The sequence below is a fragment of the Amblyomma maculatum genome, chromosome 2 (assembly GCF_055883805.1).
Source record: "Amblyomma maculatum isolate TAMU_Amacu chromosome 2, ASM5588380v1, whole genome shotgun sequence".
NCBI lineage: Eukaryota > Metazoa > Arthropoda > Arachnida > Ixodida > Ixodidae > Amblyomma > Amblyomma maculatum.
The window spans coordinates 50,754,709-50,774,364 of NC_139345.1; the positions used below are offsets into that span (position 1 = coordinate 50,754,709).

At 45.2% G+C, this 19,656-nt stretch overlaps 2 protein-coding genes across 10 annotated transcripts in view; one reads left to right on the forward strand and one right to left on the reverse strand.

Moving 5' to 3' along the window:
- Window positions 1–8,511, forward strand: part of LOC146198600 (amine oxidase [flavin-containing] B-like) — a 54,423-nt gene extending 45,912 nt beyond the window's left edge. For both annotated transcript variants that reach the window (XM_084594104.1, XM_084594103.1), the window contains 2 exons: window positions 7,013–7,075; window positions 8,081–8,511. In XM_084594104.1, the coding sequence (XP_084450230.1) occupies window positions 7,013–7,075; window positions 8,081–8,245 (228 nt within the window). In that variant the 3' untranslated portion in view covers window positions 8,246–8,511. The remainder of the gene's footprint in view (window positions 1–7,012; window positions 7,076–8,080) is intronic.
- Window positions 8,512–9,433: 922 nt separating this feature from the next.
- LOC146198601 (uncharacterized) overlaps window positions 9,434–19,656 on the reverse strand; it is a 60,533-nt gene continuing 50,310 nt past the window's right edge. For all 8 annotated transcript variants that reach the window (XM_084594101.1, XM_084594097.1, XM_084594100.1 and 5 more), the window contains 4 exons: window positions 18,212–18,331; window positions 14,205–14,308; window positions 13,571–13,708; window positions 9,434–13,029 (listed from right to left, as the gene is read on the reverse strand). In XM_084594101.1, the coding sequence (XP_084450227.1) occupies window positions 12,880–13,029; window positions 13,571–13,708; window positions 14,205–14,308; window positions 18,212–18,331 (512 nt within the window). In that variant the 3' untranslated portion in view covers window positions 9,434–12,879. The remainder of the gene's footprint in view (window positions 13,030–13,570; window positions 13,709–14,204; window positions 14,309–18,211; window positions 18,332–19,656) is intronic.

A 19,656-nucleotide genomic window follows, 5' to 3' on the forward strand; every position in this document is an offset into this window, starting at 1 on the left:
ATACACCCGAGCGGCCATAGAGAGCCCGCTACTTGGAGACAAAGACCCCCTCAGCACCTACAAGGAGCTCTCTGAGACTCCCAGACTAAACAGAAGGATCTATCCACCACCAGATAGGTCCCTAATACCCTCAGAATGCAGGGCCCGGCGAAAAATTCAGGCCAATAGTTTCTTTCCTCATGTTACTCTGCATAATGAGTCGACAGGGGACCCAGATGCTTGCTGCAACGTACCTCTGAGTAAAAATCACCGAATCTGGCAATGCCCCGATTCTCCGGGAGCTAAAGAAACTGATCCCCTTGATCAAATTACCCGGGAGTCCTACATCCGCAGCCCAAATGTGGATGAACAAAAGATCGTCCTACGCCTGGCGGAGGAGGCTTACTCCAAGACCTTCTCTGCGGCCACGGCGCAGGAAGCCGGCAAGGAGACCCTCCCCATGGCTGAGCCCCTGCCCCGAGGTCCATGTCGGTATAAATAAAGTCTTCTCACTCATTCACTCACGTCGCGATACATGCAGGTGGTGAGCAAATCGTAAGCAAACATTTTGAGAAGCTTTATATTCCGACGTCCGTACACGCGCTGGATGGTCTGCGCCGTACGGAAAGAAAAAAAAAAAAAAGACGGTGGTGGTGGAAAGCATTTATTACAAAAGGAGAGGTTGCTTGGAGAGCTACCCCTAGTGGGCCGCTCCCCTTACAATACTAAGTGGAGTCCCTTATTCCGGGACTCCATTGGTCTGGGCCGCCAAGCTCGCTGGACCAGCGCTTGTTGTGCCGCTAGATCCAGGCAGCCGAGCAGGGCCGCCTCCCAGTCCTCTCGGGTAGGGGAAGGGGTTATGGGTAAAAAAGAAGGATTTAGCTGACATGCCTAGACCATGTGAAAAGGTGTCAGCCACCTCTCCACAGAAAGGGCAGAGGCCAGAAAAGGAAGGGTCGAAATGCTTGAGTACTGCCGGACACAGTAGAGTGTTAGTAAAAAGTCTAAGAAGTATTCTTTCGCCCGCTTGCCCTAGCCCCTTGAGAGGAGCCGGGTACTGACGGTACGAGTCTTGGTAATAGGCACAGAGGTAACCGCACAGAAAGCGCAGGACAATATATAAGAAGCATAGCGATAACAAGGGGAAAAAGAAAAACGAAAAAATAGTTAACTAGCATATATGTTCGTTGATGACCTTGCGCGCACCAACCTGATTCAAAATAATGGTAACCCTCCAGGGGCTTGTAAGCCTCAACGATCTCTGCAGTGAAGCGACTCGGAGAAAAAATCAAATACTACACTAAATGTTTTCCATGTCCAATGGCGGCAGAGCAGCCGCGTCAGTCCGGAGGACTTCCCGATGTGTTTCAGGCATAGCGAATGGGTCCGGGCGCACAACGCCGTCAATGTACAGCTTTTCATTGTAGCGCTGTTTATCCGATTCCGACAAGCTTTTCACGTATTATAGGACATTGGTGCAGCGCACACTGCATTCCCTTGGAAGTACTGCAGGTCTGACGATTTACGGGAATGTTCGCAGCACGATAAACTGACTGCGCACAGTTGCAGACGGCCGTGCACCACCCGCGCAGTCGCTAGCAGACGCTCCGGAGCTGGAGGCGGCCGCGGTGCGCTGTCGTCTGCTGCAATGCGCGATTCTCGTTCGGCCCATATTGTCGTATGGCGTTTGACAACTGCTTTTTTAATGCAATTCTATGTAGGATGTATCACTTGAGCGACAGTATATTCAAGCTAGTTTACCCCATGCGGCAGCATATCAGACTGTAAACAAAACTGCGCGATTCGCTACATGAACCTTTTGGGGGTGTCTGGATTCACAGCATATATTATTCGGGGAGCTTTAAAAGTAGATTGCCTCTGCAGTGACGCAAAATAGATTGTCACGCACTTCTTCAGAGGTCGGGTTTGAACCCGGGTACTCCGGCACAGTAGTCGGCCGTCTTACCACTGCACCACCCCGGCGGGGCGCGTTTACGCCCTAACTGTTCTAAATGCAATCTAAAAAGAACGAAGACGACCGATGCGCCAGTCGGAGCAAGCCCACGCCGATGCTACTGTACTGATGCGCTGCCGATCGGCGGTATTGTCGCGTACTGAAAGGTCAGAACGAAACTATGCGGCGAGGACCACCTGCGATCGCTTAGAGGGCCGGTCGTATAAGATTCTTCCCTCCAGACCGCATCCGAGTTAACCGATTGATTAGGCCGAACATTCAGCTCACGCGGCGCCGCAAGCCCGGCATATCCAACGCCGCTCTTCTGAGCACCGGGAGCTTCAGAAGATGATAATGTATGAATTAACAAAATTTAAGAAAACCGTAGTACAATTTAAGCGGGTTCAAACTGCATTGAACGTATATACCTCTCCTTGTGAGCAAACATGATGTAAGGTACGATATCACAATTAAAAAATTATTCGTAGCCCTCCACTACGGCACCTCTTTCTCTGTTTCATTTCCACCTTCATTTCCTTAAGATGCGGTTCGCGTGTCCACGCAAAATATTTTGGGGGTTTAGGCATGGCTTGAACCTAGAGATAAAGCGAAAGCTATGTGTAGCAGCGAAGTTTTCTGCGGACACCTGGATTTAATGTGCCGCTGTCACAACGTTTCAACGAACCTTCTGCCCTAGCAACTCGCTGTTATCGTTCGCCTCTACCTACTACCGAGTTATCTGCCTTCTACGTTTTTCTCTCGTTCTTCGTCTTCCACTGTGCCACGCCGACGGCTGGAAAACCTAGCGCAGTGTAGCTTTCGCAACAAGTGTGACAGGTACTGCACCCTTCATTTCCTGTTAATTATTATCACTATGTCGACAAAATTTGGCGTGTAACCTAATTTGAATTATAGGCAAATGCAGTGGTGCCTTCCAAATTTAGATAGGCCACCTTCAAAATTTAGGTAGTGGTCAGTGCCAAAATTCAAGCCTGTATTTGACCAACTGTAATTGTTAATTCCTTTTACAAGGGTTAAGTCCGGACAGGTGTACTGGGATGCGTATGCAAACAGGCACACCGGATAATAGAGCAGGAAAAAAAGACGAGCAACATGAAGCACGCAATCCTGTGGATACCGGCACACGAGGGAATCGACGGCAACGAGGCTGCCGACAGGATAGCCCAAGGACATACCTTCCGGGCACCTGCGTCAGCTGCCCCAGAGCCTTCAACCCCTCTCACATATGGGGAACTAATACAATACTTCAAATTAGAAAGAAAACGATACGCAGAACCACACAAAGACCTCAGCAGACAGGAGGCAGTAACCTGGAGGAACATGCAGGCTAGGACATTCCCAAACCTAGCAAAGTACCACAAAATCTGGCCCGAAAAATTCAAAAATAACACATGCACTGCATGCGGTGAAGTCTCGGACATCCTCGCATATGGAACTGCGAAGAGCAATTAGAGATATATAAAGCTCGAGCACTCAGCCAAGCGGAGTGGGAGGCAGAGCTGGCCCACACGGGTCTCTGAGCAGCGCAGCCTGCTCACCAGGGCCCGGGAGGCAGCCCAAGCCAATGGTATCATGGACTGAGGAAACCATTCACAATTCCGTTACCAATTAAAGTTTACTCTCCTCTCTCTCCTGCTCGGGTGAGGTACTGCATTCGGTAACGAGTTCTATATATGTTTCATCCGATCTATTATTTCTATTATTATTACTGGCATACCACAAAAGATTATGGAAACGTTCGTGGTCAGCCATATACCAAAAAACATGAGCCCCCTGCGCAACACAGGGACGAAGCCTGGCAAAAAAATCAAACGTCCTCTACGTGGAGGCTTCCATGTAGAGACAGAAAAGCGGCGGTCGTAGCCGTCGTTAACAACCAGGGAAAAGAAATATCCAGCATGCCAGTTAGCTTTAGAAAGAGAGGGAACTGGGCTACTCCTGGCCCTACGGGGCTGGGACACGTGGGTCACTGCCGCTTGCGGTGGGGGCTAGCCTGCCACCATATTTTTATCTGTTGTAGCCTGCCATTGCACCCGCTACCGTTTCGGTGGTGGACGGCGGCTGTTACGACGCGCGTCTCTCCATTTCTTTTTCTCCTCTGTCCGCACGAGGCGGCGGAGGTGGCTCAGCTGCAGAGCCAGTGGCAGGCCCGTGCATTGTTTTTCCTTCTTCCTTCAGTTGCAACAATAGCTTTAGCCATCACGGACCCACAGGCCGCATAGAAACTTCCTAAGGGGAAGGATAAACAAGCGGGCCGGCACCCTCCTCAGGGAGGTGACAAAACTAAAAAACAAGCAGAATATGGTTTGGTTTGGTTTGGTTTGGTTTGGTTTGGTTTGTGGGGTTTAACGTCCCAAAGCAACTCAGGCTATGAGAGACGCCGTAGTGGAGGACTCCGGAAATTTCGACCACCTGGGGTTCTTTAACGTGCACTGACATCGCACAGCTCACGGGCGCCTTGCTTTTCGCCTCCATCGAAAAGCTGCCGCCGAGGCCGGGATTGGTATGGGCACCTGGGCACAGAGGAGTGCAGGGAAACCTTAAAGTCGATGCGATAGTTCGAAGTTACATAAACCGAGCGAGCGACGACAAAGGGGAACCCAACACTACTCCGAACAGCTACGGAGAGCTCACCATGTTTTGGAAGTCAGGACGCCGTAAATACCCGCTTCCCCATAAGACACTCACAAGACATCAGGCAACTACCTGGAGACGGCTACAGACAGACTCATACCTAAGTCGCTACATATACACAGTAAGATCTGGCCCACGCAATACACTCCAGAATGCGTGTGGTACGAAGATAACCACCCTCTACCACTCCACATGGGGCTGTCGGGAGTGCCCGATAGAGCCCAAAATTACAAACCCGCCAGTCGAGCAGTGGAAAGGCTGCTGACCAGCTCCGACCTGCAAGATCAGCTAGCACTGGTTGAGCGGGCCAAAAAGGCGGCAAGAACCAATGGGATCCTGTACCTACGAACACCACCAGGCTGCAGCTCAAAACTCGAACCCCTAAACTCCCCATTTTGCGGAATAAAGTTTTACTACTACTACTACTTCAAAATTTAGCTCCCCTGGGGCCCCGAAATTTGACTTAGTCCGATTTTGACAAAAATTGGTGTCTAATCTAAATTTCAGTTATAGACTAACACAGTGGTGCCTTCTAAATCTAGGTGGACCATACATGAAAAAAATTTGGGCTAAAGCATGGCTTTAACCAAGTGATACGAACGAAAACTGTAAGAATAGCCGTGATATCCTCATCTAAGCCCCCATTAATAATACCGCCTTTCAATTCGAGTCTTTCATTTACTGCTTTATTGCTTTATAGGAAGGGAAGGGCGCGGTAACTGTCTCACTTGTTTTCTGTGGACACCTTAACCGCGCCGTAAGGGAGTGAAAGTGGAAAGAGAAAGAGGAGCCGTATTGGAGGGCTACGGAGTAATTTCGACCACCTGGGGATCTTTAACGTGCGCTGACATCGCACAGCACACGGACGCCTCTTCGTTTCGCCTCCATCGAAACGCAGCCGCCGACGTCGGGTTCGAACCCGGGTACTCCGGCACAGTAGTCGGGCGTCTTACCACTGCACCACCCCGGCGGGGCGAGTCTTTCATATTTCAGAGTACATGAATAGAAAGGCGCATTATCTGTCACACTTTTTCAGTAGACATTTGCACCGCACTGTAAAGAAATGCCGTAATGGAGTGCTACGGAGTAATTTCGACCATTTGGGACTTTTATCATGTACTGATATCGAATAGTACACGGACGCCTCCCCATTGCATCTCCATCGAAACACAGCCGCCAGCGATCACGTTCGAACCCGAGTACTCCGGAAGAGTAATCGGGAGTATTAACCACTGCGCCATCGCTATACGGCGTACATCGTTTCTAATAAAAATAATCGGTTTACAGAAAAGTCGCATTACCTGCCACGTTTTCTGTGGACACTTAAATCGCGCCGTAAAGGGCTGAACCCCTGAACTACAGCACAGTAGTCGGACATCATAAAGGGTGGCTGTTCCTGGCCCTACGGGGCTGGGACGGTAGGTCAACGCCGCTTTCGGCGGGGGCTAGACAGCCAGCGAATTTTCGTCATCTGTTGTAGGCCGTCATTGCACCCGCCACCACTAAGGTGGTGGACGACGACTGTTGCTGCGCGTGTCTTTCTCTCCCTCTTCCTTTTTTTTCTGTCCGCACGAGGCAGCGGAGGTGGCTCGGCTACAGAGCCAGTCTTCTCTTTCTGCCCGCACAAGGCAGCGGAGGTGGCTCAGCTACAGAGCCAGTAGCAGGCCCATGCGTTTTCTTTTCCTTCTTCCTACAGCCACAACATAACCGCCGCACCAGATACTCGGAGCCCTCCTTACGGCACCTCGTATCTCTTTCTGCTTTCACTCCCGCCTTCCTCCTACTCTATGAAGCGGTTCAGGCCCATTACAGTAGGTCATGGGTTCAGGTGTCCACGGTACAAGTGTGACATACTGCGCGTTTCTTTTTTCGTAAACAATTATTTTACACCTTGCTCCCAACCTGTGGTTTCAAACAGTTATTTTCGTCGGGAACTGAAATTAGGGGGTCTAAATTTCTAATGGCAGGGAGGGAGGCTTGTTTGCGGAGAGGAAGTGGTAGCCATTACTGTAAAGAAAAGAGCTCGCGACCGCCGCAGGCGTAATATTAAGAGCGTTAGCTTCGAGCCTTACAGAATTTAATTCTAGGTCCTCAATTCCAGTACCCCCCAATGTGTACATCACGTCACTAAACAGATTCGTTTAGTACCACCCGTACATCTCTACGACCACAGGTTCCCAGCCCTGGAGGCCCGGAAGCAGCCACCCTCCAACCGACCTCACGAATTAAGGAGGTACTTATAAAAACAGAAGGAGGGGTGGCGCCTCCTAGGGGATAAGTAGGGAAACCTCTGCTGATCATTGAGCCTTGCAGCATGTGTCGAATACAGGTTTCTCAATTTTTGTGCATTTTATTCGGCTAGCAGTGAATGTGTACCCATTCTGGTGCTGTTATCCTGTCATGCTTTCACTCCCCACCCCCCAGGTCCTCTGCCAGATGAAGCTGCTCCGAAAGGATCAGATCTGGGTTGATGAACCGGAGTTCAAGGTATGTGACTGGGAATTGGGAGTGTTGTTATATACAAAGCAGTTAAATCATGTGACAAGAGCTAACCTAATTAGGTCACACTGAACAGGTGACATCACAGGCCCATCATACAAAGGGCGCATGATTCAATGGTGAATTACACACGCCAGTGCACCAAAGCATGTCACGTAGTATCTTATATTTTTATTGGGATGCTTGATGTAAAAGTCTAAAAACATGCATTTAGAATCGAAGGTGCATTTGTATGACTATGCGCCAGTCTGAACATTTGGCCGCAGTGCATGCAGCTTTTCGGGCCTTAAGGCAAAAACACCTGCAACGCCACAAGGGCACCTTGATATCCCAGAACATGCAAAACCTGAGCACGGCAAACTTCAACTAGACGGTACATCAGTCAGTTTTTAAACTGTGAAGCAGTGTGCTGCGAGTCAAAGTCAACTCATTCAAGTCCACATCAGGAAATTATTTTCGGTGTCATGTATTACACCAGTTAAACCAAGTTCAAAAAGTAGCCAGGATTTAACTCCAAGACATGCGACAGCACTGCTTGGCATGGTCTGCTAGGCAGTTTAGCATCGAGTTTGGCACACAGTTTGGCAGTTCATTGCCCGATATACAACTGGAGGTATGTACGTTGTCGATTCGGATCCCTATCGCAAACTAGCCACCAAGTTGACTGGGGGTTTTAAATAGGAAGCGAAGTACTACGACACCATCCTGAACACTGCACCAGAATGGTTGCGTAAGAAAGGGGTACCTGATATGCATGCCATCGTCCTACTCGCTGCTTTGGTGGTTTGACAACGGATGGGGTTGCAGTTGCTATGGCTACCAGAGAAGCACTAGCAAGATTTTTGCTCAGATCTGATGACCTTATGAGTGCTTTCGCACTGAAAAGCTTCAGAAAGTTAGCGACACATAACTACCAAGCTTTTTCCTTCCTCCAAGGCGAATGGTAGCTCTCTTGGCAAAACATTCTCAAAGGTGGAATAAACATGCCTGCAGGGTGCCAAGGCACAGCCATTCGAGCTGTCCTTCTTGGAGCGACACCCGCCACACGTGCTACTCGTTGCAGCTACCGGAGCGCTCGCCGTGACCGGCCTCATGAGTGTGACGGCCTATGGTGTATGGAGGGCAGCCACCGGCTGCTTTTTCGCAAGGGGGCCATGACCCAGCATGTACCCTCATCCACAAGCACATCGCCCCTTTTCCCACAGCAGAACTGTGTGTAGCTGGCAGCTGCCTTGATGCACTGAGGCTCACAGGATGCGTCCAAAACATTGTGTGCATGGCACTAAAAGACACATCAGACCTTCCCTACTATGGAAAGTGCTGTGGCATGGCCAGAAGCTTCGTTATGAGCAGCACTGTGATCAAAGTGGTGACTCTAGAATCAACAGTCCAGTCGGGCAGTGACAAAAAGGGAATAAAGCCATCTTGCTACAAATGAGTGTGTTGCGTACATCAATGAACCTACAACTATGGCTTCCCTAATTTTCTGCAGTGTAACGTGGCTTCTAAGTGTTCGCTGGGATGCATGAAGTACTCAAACTGCACACAGCTTTTAAATTTCCCAAAAGGCAGCATGGATAATATACGGACCATTTTCTCATAGGTGCTGCCATATTGGAGAAGTAGCGCCATCTAACTGCTGGTCTTGTCATGAAAGTCATACTGGGTTCGCCAGCCGGTTGCAAATGAGGTCTGCTGGGCGGAAGCAGTAATTGGCTGCGCTGAGTAATCGCACATTTTCGGAATCATTTGCAGAAGAGGTGCTCGTGTTCGAAGTAATACTGCTCTGACAGGGCTCTTGAGGCACTTGCAAGCCTTTTTCCGGCACTGCTGCCACTGGCATGTCGGCGAGTGCAGAGGCAGAAGCAAGATGCTTACAGCCTTGGAAGTGCAGAGTAGAATTTTCATGGTGGCATGTAAGCAGTATCTTAGCAGCTTTGTATGATATGAAAATCAACAAGAATACATGCAAAGAACAGGCTTTTTCTATCATTTGAAACAGTACTCGTGCATAATACATTAATATTAAGCTGGCAGTTTACACAGGCTCTATGCGAGTTTCACTTTTTTTGCTGTTCTTCCACTAATACACCTGCTTATAAGACGAATCATTAGTTGCCGGATAGTGGTCAGTTGGTCAATACAAATAAAATCTCGCATGTTTCTTGCATTTTTCTCCACTGACAGCACATATAGTTAGAGTTCCCAAGTGGACATGCATATAATCACATTTCGCACTGCCATAAAAAATTTTGTGCACAGGAATGTCATCAAAATGTCTATGTACCTTTGCAAGCAAAGCGTGCAGTGTAAAATGTTTTACAATAGAATACAACTAGATGCTGCAATTGTTCAGTTTTTTTTTTTTCTAGTTACAAATATTTGCCGCTGTCTGAACAGAACAGCTAGCTTGCCGTTTATGAGTAACATGATTTAAGTCTAAAGCAACGCAGTGAGGACACGAGAGCTAGTGGTGTGCATACTTTTCATCTTTCCTTTCTTAAAATTACGTTAGGTGGACACAGTCTTGCTGCACACTCCTCTAAAGCCTACGTATGCAACCAAATGATCAGGATGTGCTGACAGAACGAAAAAACAGCAAGTTTACAAGCCCAGCACAGGTCGAGCAGAGCTCGCAACTCGTTCACCATGCCAGCCATTGGGAGGAGGAAAGAACACCCCTCCTGATATGGCGCGACTTTCCTCCTTGCCAGGAAAATGGTTTACGCCAGACAGCCAGAACCGTAGAGGAGTCTGCACATGAAGCCTAGTGTGTGGCTTGCTGTCTATTCAGAATTAGGTTCATACAACATTTTAGTGCCTTTCTTTTTGTTTTAAGCTACCTATATTGTGACATAGTTCAGTGGAAACTGCCGAAACCCATTTAAGAACATGAGCACATCATTCCATAGTGTACCTGAAAGCATGTGAAGGCTTGCTGTCCAGTATTCAGCAAGTCTGCAGGGGATATCAGAAAGCAAACAGAGTGCTCAGCACCCCAAGACTACCACACCACAACACCTAGGCAGATGATGTTTATCACTGATGCTCGCAAAGGGGTCATGTGCTCGGTAGAACATCTTTGATGATGCAAGCAAAATTTCGACTCAACTAATCGGGAACTGCAATGATTATTTAACCTCATGCTAAAATATAATATAGCTACGCTATAAGGCCTGAAAATAAATTGTATACAAAGATACTCGGCTTCAACAGGGACAAAAACATGAGAAGAGGAAGAAATCGGCGGAAATTCTTTTATGTTAAACAGTCAATCCAGAACATTGGAAATATGTCTTTAAAATCACACAAAAAAAAAAAAATAAGACAGATACGATTTATCTTGTACATGGCGTTTTCTTCGTCTACATTACAGTGCGTGGCAAAAACGTCGTAGTTAAGACTAATGACATATTATACAATGCTAGAATAAACGAAGAAGAATGGTGTGCACACAGCTGACAGCACCCGTGACAAACGCACACAGAAATGCAGGTAAGCGCAGAAAAGAAAAAAATGAAAATAATTTAACGAGCTTGAACATGAGTTGCTGTTGAGCTCTTACGTCGAACATTATTGCCTATGTTACAACAGTATGCCTTTGCTTGTGCCTCAGATGAAATCAAGGTAGATGTTAAACATCCTACCTTACTTCATGTGTGAAAATAAAATTAAAAAGATGTAGAAGGAGCAACAACACTGGACAAGAATGGTCACATGAACAAGGCCTCTTCCTGTAAGTATGTAACACAGGGATATGAGGGGAGATCAACCCCACTACAAAACAGCTGCTTTTGCAGGCCGGCAGCGAGTGTTCAAAGCTTGCAAGAGGGACCCATAGTGCACCGGGAGGTCAGCAATGGCAAGTGCACATCATCTTGGCACAATAACACTAGCTGCCCTCGGACTATGTTTCCATCCTTGAATCAAGAAATGACGGAAGTCATGGGAAGCATTTTTTATACTGCTTGTTAATCCAGCATTGGTTCTGTGAAGCATCGTGCCGATTCCTATTTGTTAGTTACATAAAGCAAAAAGCTTTCTAGAGAACTGCTATCTGGCTCTAGAATGGTGCCATTTTACTACCAAGGAAAAAATAATTAAATAATGTTAACGTAAGCAAGGTCAAAACTTAACAGCCTTAATTATCGTTGGTACTGCATGTAAACTACAGTCCAACTTTGTCTGCCTATTACCAACAGAGGCTCCACAATCTTCCATTGTTGTCCGATTCTGTGCAAAGTTTCAAAACAAAGCATATTTTCAGGCAAATGTATATTAAAATACAAAATACATGATATAAACCTAAAATTTCCTCCAGTGCCTAAACATGATTAACATTCAACTTCAAAGCCTTCATTTGCACGACTGCTCTGCTTAAAATAAAAAAAAAAAAAAGAAAAAGAAAGAAAAACGTCATTCCCACTTTTCCAAAGCTTTGCTCTGAATCCTCTCAGAAAATTTGCTTCTACAATTATTATTCCAAGCAGGAAACAGGGCTTTCTTTGCTATAAATACAACAGATGATGTTCCACGCTGTAACATATGAGTCTTTCCTGCAAGGCAACATTGTCATTTCTCTGAGCTTGGGCGTAAGCAGAACACTGTTCACACAAACGTTTGTCTGGAGAAGCTCATGATTCGCCCTTATCACACATTCTCGTACACATTTTACTACAGACAAGATGGGATCCACCATGTGCAAGTTACAAGCGAAAGAGTTCTCAAAAAATGCACCAGTACTGCTTGATGTCAGAAGAAGTGTGCAAAAATGAGAAAAACCATGAACAACACAGAATTCTCTAGTATGGCAGAGGACTAGCCTGCAGTGCCCTCTATTCAGTCGCCAGGAATGTTGACTGTAGATGCTTGTCCCGACTTATTGCTGCAAGACCGTGTTACATTTTGCAGCATGCCACTGTGTGAGAGTTTCTTCTCGTATGCAAGTGACTAACAACTGACGCACAGGAAGAGATAGAATCAGTGACAATGCCAGTTAGAAGAGGAGATGGGAGGGAATGTGAGGGTTAGGAAGTAATGAGGGGGATGGGCTTTTAGCAACCTGATCAAATGGCAGCAATGACCTTATCAGAAATAGGGAAGTTCCCACACTGCGCATGTACAACACACACCGACCTATACATGTTTTTTACTGAAGTACAAATATTGAATAAATCAGGCCTGCATATGGACAAGACTATATTACAAATAATTAACAAACCAAAGCTAAACAAGAGTCACACGATGCTCAAGACACCACGGCTGGCCACACTATGAACATGAACAATGTGTAAGGGAGCAGTAGTTGAGTGCATTGGCTGCTGCGCAGAGATCCGACCAACGCAAAGTCCTTTTGCACGCATGGCACAGTCTGAAGAATAAGAGCTAGCCAAGAACGGTTCAGAGAAGGCCACTTTGCTCGATTCGCAGTTTTGCCAAAAGCAGCACCATGCACCTCTGCACAAAACATGCTACTGTCCTTGACATGTTCTTTGTACACAAGCGTCGATTCAAGATAAAGGCCAGCAGCCATGTCTCCGTATTTTACAAATATGAAAGCATGATGACGTCGAAAACGTTAGGAAAAAAAAATAACATACAGAATATACATGCAGCAGCAGCATGGTGATATGGGAAAAAATAATGAAATGGCCACAGCGCAACAGGTTCATGTACATGCCTGCAACCTCTTCAGTCAGGTTGTCCCCACATTTGCGGTGCAGGAAGTGTGATGTGGGTCGTGGTGATGGTGGCGGTGAGAAGGTTTAAAATGGGGGAGGAGGAGCCAGGAGTCACATCTTCTCTCGCTTCTTGAGCGGCCGTTTACTCACGTACTTGCCGATGATCTCCACAATTCGCGGCTTGTGTTCGAGCACCTTGAGCACCTGCTGCTTGGCTTCAGTCACTTGGTCCTGCACAATCTTGCTGCGCTGAAGGTTGCCCTGGGGAAGAGAAATGATAAAATACTACTGCAGGGTCAAGTCTCATCGGCGATGAAGTATGTGGGTGCACTGATGATCTACTAAGCTTCTGGAAGCTCTAGATTAAATTTCTATCACAACAGCTCTGGTGACAAAAATCAGCACAGAGACTTCCACCAAAGTGTCCCTCATTGACCACGTGCAGCTTCAGGACACTGAACTCTACACACTGCATGCCAGCAGATTTGACACTCATTTATTTGAAGCTTGTTGACTCAAACTGGAGATTTGGCCTTGTTAACGAGTCAATTAAAAATGTTCCTCTCAGTTGGTACTTTGCGTCCTCTAAACTGAAATTACAGCGGAACCTCATTGATTAAGTTACCCATTCATATACTCCAAATTGCAGGCTACAAAAATGTCCCAGAGAGTTACATTACTTTTGTGCACAAAAATATTGACAATCCACACAAAATCTGCACTGAAAAACTGACTATCTTTCAAAACAAATTATAACCATTCAGAAGTGCTTGCAACTGATAGCAAGCCAAGCAACACCCACCTTGATGAGGTCGTTAATCTTGCTGAGTATTCGTTCCTCATCCAAGTTGAGGGGTTTTGTTTGAATTGCAGGTGGCTTGTCCTCAATGAAGTTCAGGAATTCTGACAGCCGGTTATGGACTGTGTCCTCCAGGTAAAACTGCACGAAGAAAAAGGAAAGCCATGCTAATTAGTGAAAGACAATTACTATAAGAAAATTCAGAGCTTTGCCTTCACAACTGAGCTGCAAGCAATTAAGGAGGATTGGTATTTCTGTAAAGTGCTAGAATTATTTGCATATTCCATAAGTGCTGGCCCAAAGTTATGCCCAAAACTTTCAGCCAGCAAGCTGCGACTGCTGCAGCTTGCAGCACCACTGTGACAGGTAAGACACGTGCAGTAGAAGCCAGCCACCACATGTAGAATACCAACAACTTGAGAATGTTAACCAACCAAGCTTCACCAGAAACACTTTTTTTGTTTGCATCAGCTGCTGCGTAACGCCCTGTGTCCTCCTTACATGGATAATGGCGACAATTCCGCCAAGACATTGCAAGTGCAATCTCTGCTCAGAGGAGAATGCTCGATTCATAGCCCATGCCACATTTGAATTGTGGCCACATAAGTTCTCTCCTAATTTGCATCTCGCTACTTACCACTTCCTCCATCTGTGAAGTCAAGTGAAACACCTTCCAGCCGTTGGCCTTTTGTAGAACACCCTTCTGATTGGCCAAGTCATTGACAGTCTGCTTTTTGTCATCTGCACCATAAATATATGCAATGCATCAAAAAGGTGCCAGCACCAGTACAATTGCAGCCAAGGAAACGAGAAAATCTGTATTCATTTTCAAAAAATTGATATTTTCGTTGCGGTTTAAGCTTTATGTGGTTTAACATCCCAAATACCATAGTGGAGAGCTCCAGAAGTTTTGACCACTTGGGATTCTTTACCGTGCCCCGACATCACACAGCACACGGGCATCTTGCTTTTCGCCTCCATCGAAAAGTGGCCACCGCAGCCACAGCGAGGCAATATTTTGAATTGTCTGAATATTCGAAAGTCACCGAACACACATAACTTTTTTTTTTCATTCACCACACCTCCATAGCGCTGCACATTCTGCCACAATGCTTCACCGCGTGACTGCGCAATGAAGCATCCTCAAAATGCAACGGGACCGTTTTATGAAGAGGGACCCTCCTTTCTTTTAAGAGGGCCTTCCCGGCAGTGTGTGCAAAGCAATGAAATTGATGAAACTGGGAAAAAAACATTCTTACTTCAGTTTCATCTTCCATGTGGGTGCTCATTAGATAAAATTACTGTGATGCAATCTGTTTTCAGAAGTTTTTTTCAGGCCCATTTGATAATTCGAGCTTTCATGTAATTCGGACATCTTTTCTGGTTCCTTGATGGCCGAAATAACAAGAGTTTACTGAATAATACAGCTGCACTATGACAGCTCCAACCAATTTCATGCAGGCCCTTCCAGTATATAAAAAAAAAAAAAAAAAAAAAAAAAACAGTACATGGAATTCCGTATAAAATTTGTGCTGGATTTTTCAGTACGGCAGTGGTTATCAAGCATGAATGTGTCGAGGGACCCCTTGCGGACCAGTGGAAGTGGTGGGGGATCCCAGTTTCAGGAGCAGGTTGAGGAATCAGGACCTAGTCACGGCTAAATTGGCTTCTAAAAAGCGAGCACTTGATAAGCCACCGCACCACAGCTTGCAGAGGCCATGAGGAAGAGGCGACGCATCGGTGCCGGTATGCATGCAGCTAGAAGGAATCGGACCACAAAGACACCCAAGACTCTCCACATTGCAGCCCTGTCCAGCAGTGCAGCCAGAGCTCGTGTTTCACTGACGCTGGTGTCGGCAAATGCTCTCCTTTTTCGTTCCCGTTCTCCATTTCCGCATTCTTCTCGTAGTTATTGCTCTTTCAGAAGCTACAGCCAGCTTTGAACCTTCATACTTTTAACTTTGCAAAATTGTCTAGCTGGGCCCCCAGTAGCACAGAACATTACAATAACATTATATTTATTAGGGATGTTGAAATAATGTTATTTGTAATGTACTAATGTACCGTTAAAATGTAACATATAATGTTATTTGCTGTCTTTCACATGTTTATACAATTAAGATATAACTATAATATATACAATTAAGATATATAGTTAGCAATAAAACATTTGTATGAAATACTTAAACTTGGCAACTAAATAATGTTTTTATGTTTGAAATTTTTATGTAATGTTCCATACAAAACTGAAAATTAACACTAAAAACAAGCACAGCTGTAACATGGAAATACATGACATGGAACTAGTATGAGTACAAAACTTCATGCTCAATAAACAGTAACCATGCTATAATGAAAGTCAAGACATACCATTCATTAACATTGTAAATATATTTGAGCAATGTTTATAAAGCACTAACTTATATTGCCGAAACATTCAAGGTCAACATAGGCTTCCTTTCAAGTACCTAATTTACAACTATTTCAGGGCTTTTGCTCGGATTTTGAGCAGTAATGATATATTTCAACTAACAGAACTTTGCAATAAAACCTCTTGACACCGTGTCAGCCACACATTGCACATATACTTTAAGAATTGTTTAAAAACTTCACTTATTTATGAATCACCACTAACACATTTGAGGGTACTGCTCATGGATAGCATAAAAAGTATGAGGCTGATATAACAGCATCAGATGAGTGCTTGAGTGTGACATGTTTTATATATAGTGTGCTATGTTGTGCTGTGCTATTGTTGCTCTTGTAGCATTTTTCATGTACAGTTGATTGAGGCTGCCAGCGTGCATGCGTGCAATATAACTGCGAGGTTCAGTTCCTTAATGTTGTTATTTTAACATTACTTGAAGTTTTTGAACTGTTATATAAATGTTGTTATAATGTTAGAATAAACATCATTACATCTGTGAATAACGTTTCAGCAACTTTAGCAGAAAAATGACATTAAGGACGTTGCATTAACATTTGACTCAAAAAATAAATAAAAGTTTTGGTGCTACTTGAGCCAGAGCTATTGCGTGACCTTCACTATTTTTTTTTTTTCAGCATAATTGTGGTAATTGTAATGTGTGCGATGTTGTTTGTGGTAATTTTCCTTCGGAACTATGCACATGAACACTGGTAAATGCATATCACCACATAAAATTCGCCGGCACTGAAAACTGAAAATTTTTTTATTCTATAGCTTCTGTTTTAGATTCAAGTTGCCAAATTGTTCTCACATCCCAAGCGAGTGTAAGATCACACGATGCATACAAAAGCTGCAACATATTCACTCCTTCAAAATTTTAATTCAGGCCAACTTTTAAGCTGCCAAAATGCAGTGATTGGACAAAGAGAAATTACACTGGGTTTTCATGGGACCTCACGTGACCCTGAACTCACTTTTGACAAAGCAAACCATTGTTCGCCAATCCGAACTGAAACTCTGCGGCAGTAGAAATTCAGTTATAAATGATTCAATGTGCGTAGGCAAATTTGATTTTTCATGTTTACTAATATTTTATGCATAATTACGAAGCACAAATACACTAAAGAAAATCTGGTGTCTCTGCCCCTTTAAGCTCCACCTTTAAGGGCATGATGCAACAACATTAACGCCTTCAGTAATGCATCCTCGATTGCATACATGCACTCCACTACTCATTCAGTCACAACTCCCTTCCTTTGTGCCTTTATTACCTAACACATCTTCTATAAACATAAAGCCGTAAGCTATAGACTGCCCTGCTCAAGTAAGCCACACACACATGCCTGCATGGCCCGCATCGCAGCATGTCTGACTGGGGATACAAGGGTCCCACCCAAAGGGAGAACCACAAGTTGGCACCTCCTGGCAATGCGGCTATGTCAGCTCCCCGATGGCACACAACCCGACGAGCAATCAGCCTCTGGCCAAGTCATCTGCCAACCACCACCACCTGTCAGAAGCATGCCTGTGACTTTTTGCTCACAGCACCAACACTGGATTTTTTGGAGAATGAGGCCTTTAAGGCTACATTCTTGACAAAAAATAAAACAAGATAGAAATGGGGTAAATTTGCTAGGGCACAATGTCACACAACCAGTATCCAAGATGCAAGCAAGAGGTATAGTGCTCAAAGAAATGTTTTCACAAAACCCCTCACAGAGCCAAATTCCACCCCCCTCTTTCAATGAGCAGTGAACGCTTCCCTAACCAGTACCAACTACAAGGCTAAGAAGGCAACTAAAGAGCACCCCCAAAGGCCACAAACTGCAGCACCAGAGGGTATGCACATCGTAAATGCAGTTTAACGCACCAAAGCTGCATGTAAGCATAACGGTCACTGCTAGATTAATTTGAGTTCAACTGAATTGATGTTGCATAGCACATGGACACTTTTCACGGCCAATATGGACAACAGTCAATTCCCCATCCAAGCGCAGTGATTCAAAGGCCTCAGAATAGAAAATCGGGTTCATCAAGTTCAAATGCTAGTCATACCACACAAAAAGGTTGATATGTCGAAAATAGAGGCACACAACAAAAATGCTGCACATTTCATGTCCAACTATTCTTTTCCTCGGAGCCTGTCTCCTAATGTAGTCTAAGCATATAAAGCCAAGCAAGCATCACAGCAATAAAAACGAAGCGTGGGGACTTGCCTTTTGGTTTAACATCACTGTGCCTGATAAAGTGATTGTGGCGCGTCTTCCAGCTGTGGGAGTAGCTTGTGAGCAGTGACATGCTTGGCCGCTTGCAGAATGTCACGCACTTCACGTCATCTGAAACGAAACCAGAACGGTGAGGCAGTGCTCGACTTAGAAGTGCTACTGCTGCTTGATAGTCCACTGCATGAGTTGTCTTGTTGGCCACTGTATCAAGGCCACTCACATCTTCACTCTTCCCCTTGACACCTCTTTCAACCCTCTCTAATTTGACCAAGCCAAATAGCAGCAATGACCCCTGCATTACTGACACAGTTGCACTTCCACTACGATGCTTCATACAACAGAACTTCTTCCTCAACATCAGACTGATGAGCTGAAACAGACTTGTGGTTAAAACTGAGCACATGTGTGGGTGTGACCACTGAGGGCAGGTATAAAAAAATAAAGTTAGCAGTGCTCTATAGATCCTAATAATATTCACAAAATATGTATTCAGAAAGCCAAGCAGTAAACTTTTCTTTCAAAAGCAAATAAGGTACCTCAACTTTATTTATTTCTTTATTGTGTTTTTTCATTCTTTCAGCAGCAACAAACTTGACCATCATGCAGAATTCCACTTTGTCAGAAGTGTCCCTCCAGAAAGATATGTGAGCATGCCAGGCGTTTTAAATATGTTGCATGAAAAAATGGCAAAGCTGTCTTGCAGTGACAGAACAATTGCAACCACAAAATTTATTACACTATGCATTAAATGGCTCGAAGAGCGAAGGCATGAGCCAAAGTCACACCACTGCACTTGAAAACAGCAATAGCCTTTTTCTTTTATTCAGCAATCTTTCTTTCGCGGCAACCACCATTTTTGTCCTTTTTCCTGCATTTTCTTTTCCCCTCTCCTTCCTGCTCCAAGCACACCAGAGATGCATGCTCAGCTGGCTAGTCATGCACCTCTCTCTTATCTCACTCTTTCTGCAGTGCAGCAGACACTAAGTCCAAGAACAGGTGCACTGTGCACCTTTTCGCCAACGATAGCAATGTGTTTGTGATGCAGCTTCAGCAGCTGCGCTCCTTGCCTACATGCTTTTTGCCAAACAGCATTCGTGTTTGTGTCCCTTCTTCCATTCTCGTCCTTTTACGCTATCTTTTATTCTAAGAGTGTATCACCAACTAGCCCAGCAAAGAGGCTCACAGCTGCACGGCTAGCAGAACTTTAGTACGCATCAAAAATATCACTTGAAAACATTTAATTTGCAGAACTGTAATGCTTTAGCATTGCTACACGTATGTACTTTTATTGAGTGTCATTTTTTACACTGAATACTGGGGAAGGTAACCGAATGTTCTCATAATGTTCACTTTATCCGAGAACTATGCCTGAATTTATCTTGAGTTAACTGTACATCCTGAAGTCTGCAGTTAATGGACAGCAGTATTCCACGATG